Source organism: Eurosta solidaginis, chromosome 4 (genome assembly GCF_040869045.1).
Source record: "Eurosta solidaginis isolate ZX-2024a chromosome 4, ASM4086904v1, whole genome shotgun sequence".
In the NCBI taxonomy this organism is placed as follows: domain Eukaryota; kingdom Metazoa; phylum Arthropoda; class Insecta; order Diptera; family Tephritidae; genus Eurosta; species Eurosta solidaginis.
In genome coordinates this window covers 28936629-28959778 of record NC_090322.1, presented here as the reverse complement: position 1 = coordinate 28959778, position 23150 = coordinate 28936629, and the positions used below count along the sequence as shown (strand labels likewise).

General features: G+C 33.8%; 1 protein-coding gene across 3 annotated transcripts in view; it reads left to right on the top strand.

Moving 5' to 3' along the window:
• The window catches only part of ctp (cut up), a 130120-nt gene extending 116571 nt beyond the window's left edge, over window positions 1-13549 (top strand). For all 3 annotated transcript variants that reach the window (XM_067781052.1, XM_067781053.1, XM_067781051.1), the window contains exon 3: window positions 11009-13549. In XM_067781052.1, the coding sequence (XP_067637153.1) occupies window positions 11009-11170 (162 nt within the window). In that variant the 3' untranslated portion in view covers window positions 11171-13549. The remainder of the gene's footprint in view (window positions 1-11008) is intronic.
• Window positions 13550-23150: the final 9601 nt, after the last annotated feature.

Here is a 23150-nt window from a genome sequence, read left to right as displayed (position 1 = left end):
TATTTTAAAAGGGAGTGGGCCTTAGTTTATAGGTGGATGTCTTTTCGAGATATCGCCATAAAGGTGGACCAGGGGTGACTCTAGAATGAGTTTGTACGATATGGGTATCAAATTAAAGGTATTAATGAGAGTTTTAAAAGGGTTGGTGGTAGTTGTATATGTGAAGGCGTTTTCCAGATATCGACCAAAATGTGGACCAGGGTGACCCAGAACATCATCTGTTGGATACCGCTAATTTATTTATATATGTAATACCTGCCAAGATTTTAAGGGTTTTTTATTTCGCCCTGCAGAACTTTTTCATTTTCTACTACTTAATATGGTAGGTGTCACAACCATTTTATAAAGTTTTTTCTAAAGTTATATTTCGCTTCAATAAAACAATCCAATTACCTTACCATGTTTCATCCCTTTTTACGTATTTGGTATAGAATTATGGCATTTTTTTCATTTTTCGTAATTTTCGATATCGAAAAAGTGGGCGTGGTCATAGTCGGATTTCGTTCATTTTTCATACCAAGATAAAGTGAGTTCAAGTAAGCACGTGAACTAAGTTCATTAAAGATATGTCGATTTTTGCTCAAGTTATCGTGTTAACGGCCATGCAGATGGACAGACGGACGACTGTGTATAAAAACTGGGCGTGGCATCAACCGATTTCGCCCATTTTCACAGAAAAGAGTTAACGTCATAAAATCTATGCCCCTACCAAATTTCAAAAGGATTGGTTAACTTTTGTTCGACTTATGGCGTTAAAAGTATCCTAGACAAATTAAATGAAAAAGGGCGGAGCCACGCCCATTTTGAAAATTTCTTTTATTTTTGTATTTTGTTGCACTATATCATTACTGGAGTTGAATGTTGACATAATTTACTTATATACTGTAAAGATATTACATTTTTTGTTAAAATTTTACTTTAAAAAAAAATTTTTTTTTAAAAGTGGGCGTGGTCCTTCTCCGATTTTGCTAATTTTTATTAAGCGTACATATAGTAATAGGTGTAATGTTCCTGCCAAATTTCATCATGATATCTTCAACGACTGCCAAATTACAGCTTGCAAAACTTTTAAATTACCTTCTTTTAAAAGTGGGCGGTGCCACCCCCTTTGCCAAAATTTTACTAATTTTCTATCCTGCGTCATAAGTTCAACTCATCTACCAGGTTTCGTCGCTTTATCTCTTTTGTAATGAATTGTCGCAATTTTTCGGTTTTTCGAAATTTTCGATATCGAAAAAGTGGGCGTGGTTATAGTCCGATATCGTTCATTTTAAATAGCGATCTGAGATGAGTTCCCAGGAACCTACATACCAAATTTCATCAAGATACCTCAAAATTTACTCAAGTTATCGTGTTAACGGACGGACGGACGGACATGGCTCAATCAAATTTTTTTTCGATCCTGATTATTTTGATATATGGAAGTCTATATCTATATCGATTCCTTTATATATGTACAACCAACCGTTATTCAATCAAACTTAATATATGTGCAACACTCTCAACAAAAAAACTCCTAAAAGATGAAAAGTTTGATGTAAAATTTTTGGAATTCGTTGAATTTTAACTCTTAAGAAATCGGAAAAAGAAATCATTATATTTGATTGAAAATTGGCGAATCAGTCAAACATAAAAGCAGGTGTGAATATGTACTGTAAAAAATAAAAGGTTTCTACAATTTTTGTTGTTATATCGGCCTACTGATTTGTAAGATCGCGGGTTCGAATCGAGCTCAAGGCCTAACAATAATTATTTTATCGTTATTATTATGATAAATTTTTTCTTAATTGAAAAAATTATTAAATTAGAATAGAAGAAAGAAAAAATTTAGACAACTGCCAAAGCTCGTTGTATAGATCCATTTCGGGAACTGCTAAATTCCTTCATCGGCAACGTTTAGGCGCCGCTGCTATAACCATTCAGCCATCACAGCGGTTTTTTTTGTTGTCGTTATTAATCCTACTTCTATTCTGGTTCTTGACAATTGATATTCACAACACTGCGACATCTGTTGCAGAATGAATGTGAAAATTGGACTTGTTTGATGGCAATGCTGCCATAGTGTCATATTTTATTGACACTTTTTCCCCGTGCTCTGGGATGTATTAACAATTTTTGTTGTTATAAAAAATTGTTTCTTTCTTCTATTCTAATTTAATAATTTTTTCAATTAAGAAAAAATTTATCATAACAATAATAATGATAAAATAATTATTGTTAGGCCTTGAGCTCGATTCGAACCCGCGATCTTAAAAGGTTTCTATTTATGTGACCACTACTTTATATATTATCTGCTGGCAAAATTTGAAGTCTATTAATCTAACTATCGAGTATTATTTCTTTTAAATAGTGTTGTTTTTATGTAAAGTTTTTTTTATTACTCATGTACATATGTATATTTATTCTGATTTTATTTTGTGTTATTTTTTTTTTTATTTTGCTCACTTAACGCAAAAGTTTTCTTTTTCGTGGCATACTTTAAGGCTGACAAACGTTGTAGTTGATTTTTTTCAACTAACAATAACGAACACCGGCAAATAAACCAATAAAAGAAAAAATAACAATCATTGTAGCACGCGATGCTATACAATTTCATGCACGAGCAAACGAGAAAACATACACACCCACGCTCACTGATTGAAATGAACACACACATATACCAACAGTTGTCATGTACGTGCCCGCGCGCATTTCCTGTTCTATTTGTGATACAACTTTGCCTACAAACTCACAATTGTAAATGAATGTACATATGCATTGATGTGCAGGGTAGCGACACATGTAACCGTTTCAAAATACTAGGAGAACCGAATACTTACGCTTGTAAAGCATTCTATGGGATATAAAAAAAAAGTTGGCTCCAAAAACTCGAATCCGAAAACTGTCTGAAAGAACCGAAGTTCAATTCCAAAATATGAAAAAAAACGTCCGACGAACGTAACGTAAACTATTATCTGCACATTTTCGTTTAGCAATACCTTGCATTTAAATGGTTGTAATATGTGACTCGACTCTGTTAAAGTGAGAGAGTTTATTATTGAAAATGGGCGATATCGGTAGGTAATCACGCCTTCTTTCTCTATTTGTCTCAAATTCAGCGATATTTCATTAACAATGTATGACGCTATAATTCTGCTTGTAATTTGTTAAAACTAAGCATGCCTCATTTGCTATCAAAATTGGAACTGGAAAACTGGACAAGGTATACGCTTGAAATTCAGTACAAAAATTCTACCCACTTTTTTCAAAATTTGTAAACTTGTTAAGCTAAATAATTGTAATAACTATAGAATAAAGTTGAGATATATCGGGTCTGCTTAGTGTTGGACTCGGTAGGTCCTCTTTTTTTGTTTTGTTTTAAATACCGAAAAGCACGCCACTATTTTACGTGTGCCGGCATTAGTCAAGTTGACATTGCATATTTGCCAATATTTCTGGTTTTTATTCATACAAATTGTACTAACTTTTGTCATTTTATTACAAATGTTTAGTAAGTGACACACGTTGACAGTGCGGAGGCATTGTGTACGTTGTCTGTCGTCTAGTTTTCTAGTTATCGAAAGCCATACAATGATTGTTCGTGTCGTTGCTATGTTGCCTTCTGTGTTTGTTGTTGTAGTTTAGGTAAAATGTTTAATCAATATTTGGCAAATTGTAGCGGTATGAGGAACATTTGCCATATGAAATGTGACACCTTCGTTTTTCCAAAACAATAAAGTATCTGTTACGTTTATTTATTGCAACTTTTTATCTTTCTTTTCTATTTATTTTCTTTCTCACTTCATTATTTAATCAAATGTAAATGCGTTTGGTGTTTTTGTTCTGTAAAATATTTCCTCTATTTCATTGAATGGCATGGCAATGTTCTGTTGTGCTTTGACCTCATTTTCTTCCTTGTTGTATATAATCCGTACAACGTTATGCTTTAACTTTATATATATTTTACAGATTTGTGTGTATTTCAGGTTGCTTAGCTCATATGTGGTTGTGTCTTGTCTAGCAACAATGCATCAATCAATAATGTTTCGCTTTAGCAAGTTTATTTATACATGTCTGCATTATCCGCTTACTTGACAGAAAAAAATTAGGTTTATAGTTACGTAGTATACATATATGTATGTGTGAGGAGTTCCAAACCAAAACACAATAAGTGACTCATAAAAAGTTCCTAGTGATGAAAAAACTTAGAAAAGTATCGTTACCGGAACTCATTTAAAATACACGGATCAAAGTATCGACGCTAGTAGTCTACTTAGTACACTCAGTGAAAAAATCGTTCTAAAACGAACGAAACAAGTTCAAAATTAAGAACATTCGTTGACAAAAGTCTGCTAAGTACGTTTTTTCTTAGCTCGTGACCGATGGGCTTGCACACCGTTCGTATTTTATGACCACTTTGGTATTGATGTGTGAACCTTCCGTGCTCATTTCAAGCACTATTTGGGCTTGATTTAAGATTTTTCGTTCTCACGCTTCGAGAACGATTTGGGGTCGTTTTAACATTTTTCGGTCTCAATTCAAGAACGGTTCGTGCTTGATCTTTGGTGGGAGGGGAAAGTATTTTTTTCAATAGGTACCCATTTATTTTTTATTAATAATAATTTTTTTGTCATAATTTCATATTTATAACAAAAAATTTTTTTATCAAAATTCAAAAGTTTGAGAAAAAATGCATAATACGCATTTTTTTATACATTTATCTTATTGAGAAATATTCTTATTTGAAGCCGTAATCTGCATATATGTATAATTAAAACATTATTCCGATTAATAGAATATTTGTTCATATTTTAAGACCAGCCGTTCTCTTTTCACGAAAATGGTTGTCAGTTCAAGACCAAGGTTGTTGTTTTGAGAACAGGTCGTTCGTTTTTCAAGAACAAAAAAGTAAGAACATCAAAAGCTTGAATTGAGTCCGGTGGTGCTGGATTTTAGAACGGCGTTTTTCTCTGAGTGTAAAAGGCCTATAAGTTGAATGGGGTCATTCAAAGTGAAACGTCACGAGCACAAAGAAAGTTCTTCAAATTAAGAAGTTGCCGCCCAAAGCGATCAGCAGACGCCCCGTTGGACAGTAATGTTCTATCCCCAATTAGGAAAAACCAATCCATGTCAGCAAGAGGTGTTGCCAAAATGGCCAAAACTACACATGTGCTAGTCACATGAGCGAAGCAGAAAAATGGTATTAAAACGTACAAAAAGAAAAAAGTTCCAAAACGGAATGAAAACAGACTTCAAAAAGAATTTCCCGTCCACGTAAGCTCTATGAGACAAACAAAAATTTGTGTATGAATATGAGCGACAAAACGTATTTGGACCTGAGAGCGTTGCCAGGTACTTGTTCTCTTTTTGCTGCCAGATGAGGGCATTCCTGATTCGGAAAAAAACAATCCATATAGAAAAGTTTGGCAGAAAGGCTCTGATTATAAATAAATAAATGTAAGGCGCGATAACCTCCGAAGAGATCTAAGGCCGAGCTTCTCTTCCAATTTGCGTCGTGCTCCTCTTGATTTTCTCTACAAATTGGCCGGACGGGACCTACATGTTTTATGCCGACTCCGAACGGCGTCTGCAAGGCAGATGAGTTTTCACTGAGAGCTTTTCATGGCAGAAATACACCGGAGCGCTTGCCAAACACTGCCGAGGGGCGACCCCGCTTACAAAAATTTTCTTCTAATTTAAAAACCTTATTTCTAAAATTTTGATGTTGCTTTCCCCGGGGTGCGAACCCAGGGCATACGGTGTGGTAGGCGGAGCACGCTACCATCACACCACGGTGGCTGCAGGCTCTGATTGGGGAAAGTTATTTGTGAGTGCGAGCATAAATCCACGCAATTCTTTAAGATGGGAACTTGCAACACAGAAATTAACATGAACGAGTCAAGTGTCTTATAGCGTTTTCTTTTCTGAAATAAATTGTTGCCTAAGTAAATGGTAAAGCCTTAATAGAGTTACTCCTACCTCAGAAAATTTTCAACGTTTATAGTGCATACAAAGGACATTTCAACTCACCATATTCACTCATATTAATAGAGTATATGTGGAACTTAAGAACGAATTGAGAGTTTCACAGAGTTGCACTGCCACACCGCCATTTTATACAGGGTACAAGTGTAACGCTTTTGCTTTGCGAGCAGGCAACAATTTTCACAAAAGAACGAAATACCTCGTAAAGGCGTTGCCTGTTTTTTAGAATAGAACAACAACCCTTGCGCGGCGTGCAAAAAGCGTAACACTTTAGCCAGAAAAGAAAACGCTATTAGAAAACGTCTTTACCATACCTACGACGTTGGAATAGTTCAACTATAATTTTCGTTCGAAGGTGGCAATGTACATTATGTTAGCCAAAACTTGAATCTACCCAACGTGCCTGAGTTCCGACCAATTAAAAGATATTGGGATCTGATAGTTTTTTTATTCTTCAATTATCTCTTTTGTGGGCTTAATTTTCGATGTAATTTATTTAATTTATTTTTTGTTGTTCTGTTTTAATTATCCTTCCTTATTCAATTTTTAATGTACTTTTATATGGGGTTATGCCTTTTATTATTATTTTTTGTTTGTTCTGTTCATTTCCTCCAATACTTTCGGCATAGAAATTATTTCATGCATTATATTATTATAATTGTTTAATCATCACGAACTACAAATACCAAACTTTCGCAAACAATGCCATTTTGAAGTTTATTGCTATTTTTTCGCTCGTCACTGTTTATACATACATACCTACCCATATAAAGCACACACGTTTTATCTATGTTCATAAATTATAAATTACTGCTTGATTTGAAAAGCGAATCCTCGTTATTGTGCTGTTTATTTTACCCAATGTTTTGTTATTTACTATTTGATTTTATATCTGGGTTAGCGGGTGATGACTTTGGCATTCGCTTTTTGTGTAAATAATGATTTTACTATGGTATATAGGTATAATCTAAAGTCTGTTTGGAGTGATCTAGAGCATTTTCCTCGCAATGTACAACTTGGTGATTAATGACAATAATACACAGCATGAGAGTTAAGTTTTATAGTTTTTACCACACAAAATGGAAATTCGTCAAGCTGATGATCATAACAAAAAATTAACAAAGTCGAATATTCGCTTTTTACGTTTATCATAATCACAACTCTATTTGCGTGTTATCTAGAATAGGCCTAGAAATATCTAAAACTGACCTGGTGTAGTCTTGTTTAATATGACAATTAATGTCCTTTTTTGTAGCTCTTCGTGGTATATGAGTATTCACGTGCTTCCTACCAGGATAAAGTATACTAGACTGCGTTGCAAGTCCGTAGCTTAATGTGAAGGTCGATGTCAAATGATCTATAATAATAAAACAAAAACCAATTTTGTCTGTTTTGCCTGGGGTCTCCATCGATGCAGATTTTTAAAAACTTCCCGATTTTTTTTGGAAACGCTTTTGAGATGGGTTTGCATATTTTCAGCTACAAACTTAATGGAGCGTTTTTAAAACGAAATTAAATAATGAATAAAATGATTTATAACAGTTGTTAATAATTTTTACTGATATTTTCGTTTCTGCATATCTATATTAGCTGTGTTTTTTTTTTACATCTATATATATATATATATATATATATGTACATATGCACTTAAACTTTATATGGACTGCCAAGTGCGTAACATCATCTACGCTTCTGAAATCGCTGCGCAGAAAATTAGTACTCCTTAATGTCAATACGCATTATACTCAGATGCAACTAAAATGCGTGTCTATGTTTTACCTCTACAAATAGTGTTTCCACTATTCACCGCAACTGATTCAGCTATAGGTTATACACTATGGCTAACAGAGCATGGTGTCTCCGCTATCCGGTACAACCCGTTCTGTAGCTAGTTATTTAACCATTGCCGCTAGATGGGCCTCCTAAAAATTATTTAAGTAATGTTAAGCGTTTTTTTCCCGGAAATGTAGATGTATATACATGTAAAAAAACACGGCTATTGTATATTAAGAATTGAAAAACTGTGCGGTAGTTAAGCTTTAATTCAAAATCGGATTGACCGATTTCGATAGTTTTGGTGATGGTTAAGTGGGAGGAGTGAGAGTGGAAGTGGGAATCGGGTTGAGAGTTGAAGTGCGAATCGAGTTGAGAGTTGTAGTGAGAGTGAGAGTGGGATGGATATAGAAGGAATAAGGTATGGACAAGAAAAAAAATTCCACAGCTAGTCTGTAGATGAAATGAATAAGTAAAAGATGCGCCCTAATGCTTTATTTTTAGTATAATGTTCGCACACGCTTACTCAAATTACGCGCTTCTAAACGTAGAACAAAAAAAAAAATAAATTATTACAACGCCATCGCCTATTTTCAGGCGCATAAAATAATATTTGAACGCTTCGCTGCCTACAAGCTATTTTCACTTTTTTCACGTTGCTTATACATACATACATTAAATCATAAAAGAATACAAGATTGTGTTGCAAGCCCATGGGGACGTAAAACAAGCTTCTAAAAGCCAACTGGCAATGACCTTTGTGTGATTTTGAATTTCTTCTACAACTGTGATTATACAATTTTTCTAACGCGTATAAACTTTTATTTTTAATTTTGTTGCACACATTTTTTTATTTAATATTTGTTGTGAGGAAACCGTATGCATATTTGCTTTTTATATTTTCTATATTACTTGTTGTCTATGCATCTATTTTTATGGACTTGTTGGAGTTGGCTGCATATTTGCTTGCTGGGTCATCCAGCCCTTTTTTGATGTACCCTTTTGTTATCATTGTTTTTGTATGCATGCCGGCGGCCTTCTATTTAACCTTGTTTGTTTTTCTTCTTGTTTTCCCCTGTTTTCACGTAGCGATTGGAAAATGTAATTTTGCGCTTAAATGGCGCACTAACCGAGTTTTAAGTACAGTGAAGGCCGTTGATTTGCTTGTTGAGTGTTTATAGATGGAATTTTTGTATGTAGGGTGTATGAGGTGATAGCTGTTTAATATTTAAAAAGATGAACACACGGGTAATGTTAACAGGTGAATATTCCAAGCTTGAGTAAGCTATTGAAACGGTAATATTTGCTCATATATAGAACCACTATCAGTTTTAAGCTTTACTTTATATAGAAAACTACTTTGACCGTTTTTCTCAATGGTCTTAGCGAACTTCTGTCATTGAAATATTTCTCCTAAATCTACCACCAAATTGGAAAGTTTAAACTCTCACTGTAAATTCGGGCCATATATGCTTAACGATTTCCAAAAACGTACATTCAAGCTTAATAAATTTAAAACAGACATGCCTTCGAGAGTTTCGCAGAGCTTCGTATAATTATTCGGCAACTACCTACATACATGACCCGAGATTCAACAAAGCAACAATCTTATCAGTTTTCGCTTGAATTTCAAGAAGAAAACATGTCATGCGTGAGCTCTAAACATGATTCTAGTACACACATACTATTTCAAAAAAGGCGCTTTGCCATTCGAAGTTATAAAGGTGTCTTAAAGGACACTAAATCGGAGCGCTCACGCTCTTTATGAGGTATTTTAGGAGTGCAAAATGAATGTATTTCCTTCTTACGTTTTTTCATATATGGAAAAATGGAATCGTAAACAACTTCGAAATGGCTCCATTGCGAAGGTTTTAGGTGTTATTTATGACTGTCGTAAACCTCATTTTATGCTTTTTTCTTTTTAAATGACAACTTTTGGGCATTGGAATGAGGGAATTAAAATAGAAGAAGCATATCGGAGCAAATCTTGGAAAAGGTTTTTGTTTTTCATTATTGAAGTCTACCACGAACAGAAAGTACGTTTTAAGCAATGCTGTATTCAATTGATAATTTCTTAATGAAAAAAAAAAAAAATAATAAATGTCATAATAAAATAGCAATATTTGTTCCAAACTTTCGGCATCCGACTCATAGTTTTCTTCATATCAGGGTCATAAAAGACTGATCATTAGACTGGGTCGATTTATTAACCGATATCGCGCCATCGATTTGTCGATAGGATTTGGGCTCAGGAAAAAAGTTCCACAACGCATACCCAAAAAAAAAATAAATTTCGAGCCTGCGAAAAAATGGCGAAAGGGAAAAATTTTCCACCAAAACTCAAAAAATATTTTTTTTTTTTAAACTGTTGCAAAAACGTTGGCGATAACAGTTGAAAAAAATATTTTTTGGGTTTTGGGGAGTGTTTTGGTCGAAAAATTTACCCTTTCGCCATTTTTTGGGTATGCGTAGTGGAACTTTTTTTCCTGAGCCCAAATCCTATCGAAAAATCGATGGCGCGATATCGGTTAACTTTCGTCCATACAAATCGACCCAGGTTAATGATCTTATTTCTGAGGTTCAAAATTTTCAAAAATTTCGGTCTCTTATCGGATTCCTAAATTAAGAGCACTCCGCACACTCAATTTCGGGACGGAACCTACATGTTTTATGCCAAATACGAACGGCATCTGCAAGGCATATGAATTTTCACTGAGCAGCTGATCTTAGCAGAAGTACACTCGGAGTGTTTGCCAAATCAATGCCGAAGGGCGACTCCGCCAGGACCTACGGTGTGGTAGGCGCAGCACGCTACACCACACCACGGTGGCCTTCAATGGCATATATATATTCCGCAAACTATCAACTAGATTATCATTATTAATAGTTTATTATATTTTTTTGTATTTATGTTGTTGTCGTACCTGTAAAAACACTCCCCGAAGGTTTTAGGGAGTTTTATCTATGTGGACGTCCTTTGCCGAACATAGATCCGGTACGTTCCGGCAACAAATGCCATTAAGCGTCCAAACGCCCTGTTCAATAAGGAACTTGGGGTCGCCAGAGCCTCGCCTGCTAAATAACAAGATTCACCATGATAGTTGAGGTTGATAATTGGGTTGGAGAAGCTACTAATTGCGCCGACAACACCTTGAAAGGGTAGCGCTACACAACCCTTGAATTGCTTTTGTATTTTATTTAATAATTGCTTATGTAAGAAGCATTATAATCCACGGAAAACTAATTTTGTTTTCACTTTCTTTCATTGCAGGATATCGCCGCCTACATTAAAAAAGAATTCGACAAAAAATACAATCCAACATGGCATTGTATTGTGGGCCGAAACTTCGGATCGTATGTTACGCATGAGACGCGTCACTTTATTTACTTCTACTTAGGCCAAGTGGCAATTTTATTATTTAAGAGCGGTTAAAAACCGTAATTATAAAAACAAATCCCACAAATAACCAATAGGAACAATAAACTACAATACACAGCATACACACATACTTGAAAAAAATTGAATTTATAAGAAACAAAAACTAAATTTGAAGATGAAAAAAATGGCAAAGCAAAAAATAAGAAATATAAAATTTAGCAGTCACAATGAAAGTAACCTTAATAAATAACAAACGTCAATAACTGCAAAAAACTGCGCAAAGTAGCACAATAAATGCAAATTTGGATAAAAAAGCAATGACCAATTGCGTTCCACAAGTTGAACTGGCTGGATAATGACACGTAAAAAGCTAAAGCTATGAAATATACTTCTGCCATAAGCATATTTACATTTTTGGGGTTTGTGGAACTTATCGGGAAAATCGTAAAGCGTAGTCAAACTTGGAATTAGTTTGGAGTTGCTTTAAAGCTTTTGAAATACACTGTGCTTATTTCTAAATTTAAAAAACGTAAGACAGAACATTCAGCATCACTTTGGATTGTGGAACGTAAAAATTTTCACATCAACACTACGCTGTGCTTTAATGTAGAACATTAGCTGAGAAAGCATGTTTTTGATGTGTTAACAAAGCTTCGCTCCACATGTTCTTAGATCGTGGAACTTAATTGTAAAAACACCGTTTTATACACAATTTTTGTGAACAAGTGGTCTGAGCGTTTAAAATACAATCTAATCCGGTACAGCATGCTTGTGGATTGTGGAACTTAATTTCAAAAGCCAGCCAAAAACAAAAATTGTATGGCAACGCAAGTCAACTATATTTCCATCGTTTCGTCGTTTCAATATACAACTTTGAGAAAGCAAGGTTTGAATGGTAAAATGTAGCTGTAAAAACACTTCAACATTTTAAATCAAGCATGCCGAAACAGAATGTTTTTCGATTGTGGAACGCAACCTAAAAAGGATCACTAAAAGTCAGTTTAAAATCCATATTATGCAAGCGCAAAGGAAAATTTACACTGCGAAATTTGACGATACGTTATTTTGACTACAACAATAGAAATAAATATAACCATTACTAATATGGGCACAAGACACAAATACACACACATACGGTAATAACATCCACAAACTCCAGTATACAAATGTTGTAAGAGAAAACTTTCGCAATTTCATAAAAATGCAGAAAATAGTAGAAATTAGCAGAACAAAAACAAAAAATAAATAAAAGATTTCAAATGGAATGAACGGCAAATTAACATTTTATGCATATTTGTATTAGTAATATCAGCAAGCGAACAACAAATTGTATATATATGTATACATATACACACACACAAACACAATATACATATATATATTTGTTAGACTAAGTAACAAAAAAACAAACAAAGCAAAATATTGCAATTTGCGTACACAACATAAACACAAAGCAAAACAGCAAATGATAAAGGGAAGGAAAAACACGAAAAATCTTATCATTCAGTATAATTGGAGAGAAAAAAAAATCTTATTGGAAGTTTAAAAAAGAAATATGTATTTGCAAACAAAAATTTAGAAAAATATAACAGACAACTAAACGAAAAACAAAATATTTCCATCCACAATTATTGAGTATATTGAAGAAGATCCGGTGAAGGAAGTGAGCAGCAGAGTGTTGCAAATGGAAAAGCTAGCGCAGAACTTTAAGAATTTGCATATAACAACAGCAAAACAACTTAATGGGTACGCATACAATGGCAATAACAAACAAAAATACAGCAGCAAACATATAAATGTATAAAAGCTCAACAAATGAATGCAAATATGCAAATGAGAGGAAATGACGCTGCACTGCTGCCGTAGGCAAGACATAACTGCATACAAAAATCAACTTTCAGTATAGCTAGTCTAATGCCACGACAACAACCAGCAGCAGTGGCTAGTAATAGCAGTAGAAGCCGCAATTACAAAAACAACATCCACAGCGTATATTAGACTATATAGATATGTATATTCAAGGATTTATAACAGATATATAGATAATGTATTTTCTTCTGTGAAATTTCTCTATTTTCTTTTGTGTTATTACATATAAATTGTAAATGTTCTTAATTTGTAAACAAAACGAAAAAGAAAATATTTTTATTAAAGAAAAATATATTATTAAAAATGTCGATTTAAAAACTTCTTAAATATTTGTATCTTGTAATTTAATAGATTTCATTTGCAATTTTTGAATATGCCGTGTATGGTGTACTAGGGTAACTATTTTATCTGGTTTCTTTTAGTTTTTGTTTTTATTTTTTGCCATGCTTAATTAATATGCTGTCCTACTTAAAAAATATCAAATAATGGTTGCGCATATAAATTAAACAAAAAAATGGAATGTGTTCAAAAATAAATTGAATTTTTTATTTAAAAAAACTAAAATTTTGTGTTGATTTAATTTGTGACGTTGTTAGAGTTTGTCCACGCAATTTTGTTTTAGGCTAAACAATTTCTAGCACTAAAAATACATATATGTAATGCACATTAAGATCCAAAGGGATATATTTTATGTTATATTATACAACTTTTTTTACGTTGTTATTAATTTCTTGAGCTTTCTATAAAAATGTATACAAATTATTATATATTGTGGTGAAAATTAGCCATTCGACACATCAATATGCCGCTAGTAAATAATAAATGCTGCACAACGACAACAGCAATCTAAAGGCCGCGGCACAATGACATTTTTCATATAGATGCGTTTAACACAAGCTTATGCATTCCAATAACATCGCCAAAATCAACCAAGATGTTGCGTTTGTAAATATGAAGGAACTTCAGACTTGGCAATTGAAGTTCATTTTGCCTTGCCCATTCACATACAAAATTTCGCGAAGCACTGGTATAAACATTCTCCCTATATAACAAAAATACTTGCTAACATATTTTGTGTCGTATTCATTTGTTATATTGCAGTTTTTAATTGTGCAAAATGTTTGAAAAGTTACCATCGAATGGGAAAAATAATTACACTTGCAAGGTGTGCCAGCACCCTTAGCAAATGTCAAATCCTTCATCTTATTGTTTGCTTGTAACAAAATTTGAGAGTTGGCTACTTTTCCACATCAGATGGCGCTAGTGTCGCTGAATCTACCGTTCTCCATAAAAATACGTGCAATCTACTCATAATGCATAAGCATGTGTTAAACTCATCTGTATGAAAAACTGCCTGTGTCGTGGCTTTAAGCAGATAAGTTAACAAACAAGTATGAACGCATTTACACAGCAGCTAAGAGCGTAGACGACATGACACACAGCTACAAAGAGCGCAAGCAACATTTCTCACATATATACATAGAAGACAACAGCGAATATGAGCTGCAGCAGATGAGAGAAGTAAATAAGCAACTAAGAGAGAAATAGGCGAACGAGGCAAATCAGAGTATAAAAGCGGCGCAGTACAAGTGATGGTCAATAAGTTTGACTCTTAAGGCCCCATTACTGATACTTAGCATAGACTTGACTTGACTTGGCGTAAACTTGGCAACTTAGCCTTGATTATACTCCACTTAGTGCATACAATCTGGCATCATAATCATTAATGTCAATTTGTATGACAAAATATCAAAATGAAATGGAAACAAAGAAATGGCATCTCAAAATGTAAACGTCACTTAGAACTTACATAGAAAATCAAAGTTCAACAGGCTTCTAAGTCAAGTTAAGTGTTGCTAAGTTTTGAGTAAACAGTAACATGCAATGTTCATTTAACAGAACTGTAAGTGACAGTTCTTAAGCCAAGTCAAGTCTATGCTAAGTATCAGTAATGGGGCCTTTAGATATACTGAATGTTTATACGATCGTTCAGTTGTTCGAACTATAATAGCAGGCAAATAATAATCGAGACTTTCTGAAATTCGCTACAGTATATTGTTTTTTTTTTTTTTATTTATTTAGTTGTCATTTGATTTTTATGACTTATAATGTGGGGGCAAATCATTTTTAATTCAGTCGGACTATTTATTTAATTTTTTTTCTAGCAATAGATTTGCGATGCCTTTGTTGGGAATGATTGCACAGTAAAACGTTTTGAACAAATAAAAAAGCTCTGGATATATGTATTTAAAATTTCTTAGCAACTTATTTATGTTGAATTCAGTTTTATTGTTTTAAGTTTGTATTTAATCAATTTTTTTGTTATTTAAATTGTTTAATTTTTCAGTTTCTTGTAATTGTTTTATGATTTCTAAATTTTTTTTTAACTCAAGGTTCGATTCGATAAAATAAACAATTTTATTTTTTTTAGTAATTATTTAGTTTTTCTTAAATTAATTTTTTTTAGTTTTTTCTTATTTTTGGTGATGTTAAATTTTTTTTTTTTTGTATTTTAGCTCTTTTTTTTTAATTTTTATTTATTAGATCATATTTTTTTTGCAGCTATAATTTTTATGTCACTGTATTGATTTTTTTGGCGTATTTATTGAAAGTAAGTTTGTATGCTTAAATTTTTTTAGTAGAAATTTAAATCTATTTTTTGTTGTTCTTTTTTTAGTTTTATGTTTTGTTTGTTATTCTTTATCTCCCTTTTTATTATTTTTTATTGTTTATAATTTTTTATTTGTTTGTTTTAATTTTTGATATTTCTTTTTTTACAATAAATTTTTTTTAAAATACCCTTAGCCATACAAAAAAAAATCCGATTTCTGCAAAAAAATAAAAAACCCGCTTCAAATTATTCAAAGCTAGTCAACAAATTTACTTAATTTTGCAATGTGGTAGTGTATGTTTATAAGTCATTTTTACGAAAATGTGTACCATTGGAAGAAAAAAAAAAAAAACAATATTAAAAGATCGACCCTTTCAAAAATTTACAAAAAAAAAAAAATGTTTTGTTTACTTTACAAGTATCCCTGCTTGTTGTGTGTTTTATACTTAATAGTTATATTGACTACGCTTTTATAAAAAAAGATTAAAATATGCAATTGTCCCATTATCCTTGAAAATGTTTTCCAAATTTCTAAAAAAAAATATAGATATTGAAATATTTTGTACATACAAGGTTTGACAGAACATCTAAATACATTTCGAAAAACCAATTTTTTTTTAAATTTGCTCTGTAGTTTTTCGAATAAAAAAATGTGTATCTGCAATAACTTTTTTATAACTTCAAAGCGCTCACCCGCAGAAAATTTTTATGTAAGAAATCAAAATGAATATTCCAACACCGTTAATGTTCTTTTGTATTTAAAGGCACGGTTTCCACGTTATTTTTTTTTAATACCTAATCGATCTTTTTTCCTGTTCTTAAATTTAAGCACACCATTAATTAATATAAAACATAATTATTGTAAATTCACATACACATCCAAAAAAATTTAGCTTTCTACCTAAAATTTTTTGGCGTATTGAAAATACAAGAGAAGAAAAGGAAACAATTTGATGCCTACCACGGTGCTCGTCGAGTAAATCTTAAGTGGAACGCGAATCGATTCACCGCTTGTTTGAGTTTACAGAATTAAAAAAGAGCTGCAGGAGTCGATTTTTCAACATTTCACTCGAATTATAAAAAAATTCTGGTTGCACGTCAAAAAAGCGACTCGTGTAATGCGGACTTAACAAATTCATGATTAAATTTAATGTTTTGCCGCGAATCGATTCGTTCTCTCCCTGAAGCTCATTCGACGAATGCCGCAAAAGCTATAATTACAAATTATAATGAAAAAACTTCGTAGTATAATTAAATATACATTTTATGTAAATGTTTATAAATTATGAATAAAAAAAATGAGAAATAATATAATGAAAATGATATAAATAAAGTCTTAACTAAATAGCTTCTTATTTTTATTGTATAAATATATTGTTTATGCGAAACTTTGTTCCAATAATTATGTTTTTATTTAAGAATTCATGAGCTTGACACCAGCTTATAATAATTGAATTTCAATTATTATATTTTCTAAGAGAAACTGAATCCCGGAACTCGAATCCCGGTGAAACCTTTGATAACATTACAAAATTGCCTGATGATGATTACGTTGGCGGTTTTCGAAATGGTCCATCGCAATATGCCAGTAAATGTTTCTTTCTTTTCAGTTTCTCTTAGAAAATATAATAATTGAAATTCAATTATTATAAGCTGGTGTCAAGCTCATGAATTCTTAAATATAAGTATAAACTGAACACACCATTAAACAAACATACATAAATTATGTTTTTAATTCGAGTATAATTACACAGTTACAGTCTACCATTTGACTTCTACTGGCATTATGAGATCTGATATAACATCGTGCATCATCGTGAGGCGCAGTTTGATTCAACGTTCTTTCGTTAACGCTTAAAGCTGGAGTCATTGGTGTCGTATGTCGTATCGCTGTATCCGTATCCCTATCGTAATCAGCTGTTTATCGTTACGAGGGTAAACCAAAACCCAATTGGTTGGCTACGATACGGTTACGACCTTAGCGGCACCAATAATCGATTGCATTGATTCTCATAAGGTTGGTCGAATCAGCTGTTATAAGGTTACCGATACGGTTACCGATAAAGCACCAATGTCTCCAGCTTAAGGCACTAAGTGGATTAATCGGTTTTTCGATAATTTTTATCACTTTTTGTATAGCTCTTGAACAAAGCCAATAGTACGAAGTTTTTGTTATTGCAATATTTAGGTACCCTGTTTTAGATTAGTCCACAATTTGATATAAAGTTCCATCATTAACCCTTCAAGGCAAAAATTGGTTTTATCGGTACACAAATGACCCGGTACTTAAATTGCGCCATATCTCTTGAACCAAGCAAGCTTTGCTGCCACAAAAAAATTTTTGAAACTTTGCTTAGTTCAAGAGATACAATTGGAGGTGGAATTGTATATCGACACCAGAACTATATACAGCTGAAATGGATAAAATCATAAAGGCACTTTGCCCCTCCCACAAAATAAGGGAATATAGTGATTTCCACATAAGTACACATGAAAACCCTCCGCCATTTAAGGCACAATGACCAGATGGAATTCCAGAAGAAGCCATTGAAGAAATCGCAAAAATGAGCCCAGAAGGAGGTATTGCTCCCCGAAACATGAAAAAGGCAGCTGCTTGTATTGGTAAAGGCAAATGGGACCCAAACTCGCCATCAGCATACCGGCCGTAATGCACGCTTGAAAAGACGGAAAACTTGTTGAAAGGCTCCTAAAACCACGCATCGCAAATGCCATAGAAAAAGCAGGAGGACGATCACACAGGCAGCATGACTTCAGGGCCAGATAATGCACTTGAGACGCAATTGAAGACGACCTTAGAACCGTAGAAATAGCATAGCGAGGTAATGCTAAATCCAAACGAGTTGTCCTCCTGGAAACGCTTTCAACATCGTGAGATGGGCAGAAATGCTGGTCGTTTTAGGACAGCGATTTCACATACTATGCTACCTACAGCGCGTCATCAGAAGCTACCTAAGTGATCGCATCAGGCGAGTAGCCAGAAAAAAATTTCGGGGGTGGGGGGAGGTTTTTGGCCAAAGTGTCAGTAAATAATAATTACATGTAAATATACACATATATATATTTTTACATATTACATATTTATACTTTTATTTATTTGAAATTTTTCTTTCTTTCTACAAAACAATATTTATTTTTCTTGTTTGTTTTGCCATTTTGTTTAGGATTTCTTCATTAGTTACTTCAATAGTAGAGTGGATGTCCTGGCCCATTGTACTTCTTAGATAAGTTTTTAACCTTCGAAGGGAAGAGAAAGAGCGTTCGCTAGGAGCAACGGAAACTGGAAGCGTCGCAGCGATTTTTATATATCGATGTACCGTAGGGAAAAAAAGACACGGAACAATTATTTAATGCATCAATGAACGTGCTTGGTCGCTCCTTTGGGATTGTCAAACAATGCCTGAAAAAGTTTTGCTATGTTTTTTATTATGGCGTAATACAAAAAAATATTCTTGATCATATTTTCATTTGATTTACTTGATGAGAGATTTCTTTCATTGCATTTTAATTGAGAGGTGGGTAAAGCAGCGTCAAAACCACACATGTTTTTTAAATTGATCTCTAGAATTTCAACAGCGAAGCAAAAATGTATAGGTAATGTCGATACAAAATTACACTTTTCGAGATTCCTCTTCGTTTGCGAGAAAACATTTTTCTTTTAATGGAACATTTTAGTGAAAAGTTAATAACTTGCCTGTATTTTCTTTTTGTAGACAAAATATTTGCCTACTCTAAAAAAAAATTCATATATTTATTGCAAAAAGCCTGTGAATTATTAACTTTTCATTAAAATATTCCTTATTTTTTTTTTTTTTTTTTTTGAAACACTGTATCTTGCAAGCGAAGTGGAATCTCGAAAAATCGCTCATGTGCATTTTTGTATCGACATTTCCTACATATATTTGCAGTCTTTGTTGAAATCCCAGAGATCAATGAAATTACATTGGCGGTTTTGACGTGGCTTTACTCAGGTGAAACATACGAAAATGATATGACTGAGCATGAAAATAATGCAAAATTCGATATTTTAAAAGGATAATTGTGCTGTCGGAAAATATGAAACTTAATTACCTTTGCCACATTTTCATTTCAGCTAGAAATTCTTCGGTCGAAGAGTGTGTATTTGGCCATTGAGTCTCAAAACATCCTACCGTTGACTTGATCTTATCGGAATCCAGTTCCTTACATTTTGATGGCAATATGGTTTGAAGTTTTGAAAGGAGTTCACGGTGTTTGATAAATCTAGTCTCCAATTCTTCGCAATAGTGTTCCAAAAATGGCTGCAAAAATTTCTCCAAATGTGATTTGCATTTCTTCTCATATCCTGAACCTCCTCCAACAAGTTATCTGCATATTTTACACAAATACTCAGATCGCAGTCTTTCATTTGTAAACTTAAACTGAGATTTTTCGTTAATCGAAAAATAGGTTCTAAAACTGTCAGAGCAATTATAAACTGAGGTTTTTGTATGGATGTAAGAAGTGCATTGGGCTGAACTCCTTCAACTTTTGTGACAGTTTCATCAAGTTTTTCTAGGGCCAGACAAACATATTCATAAACATCGTGAAACAATTGCAAAGAATCAAGATGCTCGACCCATCGGGTTTCACTAAGTTTTAGCAAACGAGTGCGCCTTGCATCGGAAACGTGGGTCTTAATAAGAGTCTCCAACGTGACTCCAGCTCTACTTGATTGACGGAAAAAATTAACAATTGCTTTGATTGTCCCGATACAATTTCTAATTGGTGGAACGTCGCATGCATGTGTGATGACCAAATTTAAACTATGATTGGCACAATGAAGGTAAAGGCTTGTGGATGGGATTTTTGAACTTCAACGGCGCACCCTTTAACTATTCCACTCATTGCACGCGCTCCGTCATAACCTTGTGAATAAAAATTTTGGTACACTTATACATATATGTATAGAGAAATCGAAGGTTAACTAAAAAAAATCTTGATAAAACTCGAATTCCAAAATTAACATTTCTGCTTTCTCTACAATGTACTAATTAAATTTCTTCTACTTCTACTCATTATTGATATTCACCTTGTCCAACCATGTAAGAAGACTCAATTTTCAGCTCTTTTAGAGTCGCAAGAAGTGCATTGCCAAGCCCTTTCCCGGTTACATCTTTTACTGGTGTAAAACACAAAAAATCTTCTTGAAGCCGATATTCCTCTTCTGTGCGAGAAGAACATGAGTGAACCGTTGCAGGAGTTTAGTTGTGACCTCTAATGCTATTTTCTTAACAGGGGTTTTAAAAGTGAATAGAGTAATTATTCTAGTACAGACGAATATTTTTTAATTTTCGGAAATTTCGGGTAGAGGTTTGAACCCCCAAACCCCCCCCCCCCTGAATACGCGCCTGGATCGCATCCTTATAAATCAAACTTCAGAGGTTTGCATACCATGAAAGTCACAAGCAGAGCAGCACAGGAATCAATTATTGGTACTGAGAGACTACAATGCTGCACCTAAGTTAAAGTCGTAACTCAATCACATAAACCGAACATAAAAATTACATCGATTAAAGAAGGCAAATGAAATGTGCTTGAAATCATTTATTATGAACAAATGTTAGAATCTATTATATTCTTGTAAAGTTAACATTAAAGCAATACATTAATACTGTAGTTTTAGATTGATAAATTAAAATTGAATTAATTAAACGTAAAATTTTTTCATGAAACGATCAATAAATATGGTGACTATGTTTTTATGATCTTGCCATTTAAGCTTCTGCGTAAACTATGAAATACACCATAAAGAGTTTTTGGTCTTGAGAATTATAAATACCTAAGGAAGGGGGACTGTCACATACTCTCCAAGAGAGAACCTTTCAACTGTTCTGCAAGTTGATCTCTATTGTCTGCAACAAATGCCCCATAGCCTTAAAAACTCCTCAGGAAATGCAATGGTGTTATGGAATCGTAAGGCATTGGGCGTGAGTCTATATCCGGAGCCCCCAGCAGTATCCAGACACTCCATTTATACCATCATATCAGTTGGCTTAAATACTGCAGGTGATCACGATAATTACGATAGTACCTGGAAATCGAACTCAGAATCTCTGCTAAGTATCTTTACCAACTATATACCAATACGGCGTCAGAAATCATCAGAATACTCATCCCTGGCGGCAATTTTTTTGCATTCTCAATTTTTGCATCTACAGCGATCATAAAGTGTAAAAAATACCAGGCGCGCATAACTACATAAGCGGATACCACTCACTAATACGTGTGTGTGTGCTAAAATTTGTTGCTTCCTCCAACTCATTAAAACGGACGTTGCATACTTTTAGGCTGCAGATGTTGACTTGTGTATGCACTTCCGCTCAAACATCTTGAGTTCCCTTAGAAACATACGACATCTGCCTAAAAGTATACAATGTGTGTTTGCATGGGTGGGAGAAGCCAACAAAATTTCACACACACAGGCAAGTTAAGTATCCGCTTCTGTAGTTCTGAGAGCCTGGTAATAAAAGTGATTGTGGTAGATGCGAATGGAAAAAATTTGCGGCCAGGGAAATTATGAAAGTTCTGTACTGTGGAAGGTAACTTATGACAAACCCATACATGAATTGATTGATTTCTGCGGCGCTACAAAGGTTAATCGGCAAAATTTCAAATTTTTTTTTTCCAGCAGTCAGCCTCCTTCAGGTATATTATTTCACAATTTGATTCAACTTCTATCATTAACGGCTGACGCGCTAAGTGCACTAATCGGTTTTTCGAAATTACTGTTCCTTTTTTGTATATCCCCTGCAAAAATCGCGAGTAATCCATGCATGCATGTATGGAGTACTCGCTATGGACAAACCGATTGCTCCAAAATTAACCACAATTCATACAAAAAATATGGTCCAATTAACATTGCGAAGACCAAGGACGGGACCATATACTCCAGCTCCGCATTACATCAGAGTAATCCATGGAGTACCCACAGTCGAATAAACATCGTGTAGTGATTACAATCGTTAAAAATGAGCAATGATCGTCTTATAATACGATAAGTACTCCAGTGGACCACATGATCCAACGATTTTTGCAGGGTCTTGAACCAAGCCAAATTACGAAGTTTTTGTTATAGCAATATTTAGGCACCCTCTTGTAGATTAGTCCACAATTTGATATAAACTTCCATCGTTAACCCTTCAAAGAAAAATTGGAATTTATCGGTACACAAATGACCCGGCACATAAATTGCCCCATATCTCTTGAACCAAGCGAGATGTTCTAAAAATTTCTCTCGTGTTATATGCCTACTTATAGATTACGACGCAATTCGATTCAAGGTTCCAACATTAACGGTTCAAGAGATATGCAAAAAAGGAACAGTAATTATCGAAAAAACGATTAATCCACTTAGCGCCTTAACCGTTAACGATAGAACCCTCAATTGCATGGTGACTTAATTTGCAGGTAAGTAGTTGAATGCTGCCATAAAAAAAGTTCTAAAACTTTGCTTGGTTCAAGAGATATGCACAATAATCTGTTCATTCGTCAGTAGCTGCCGATAAACGGCTTATT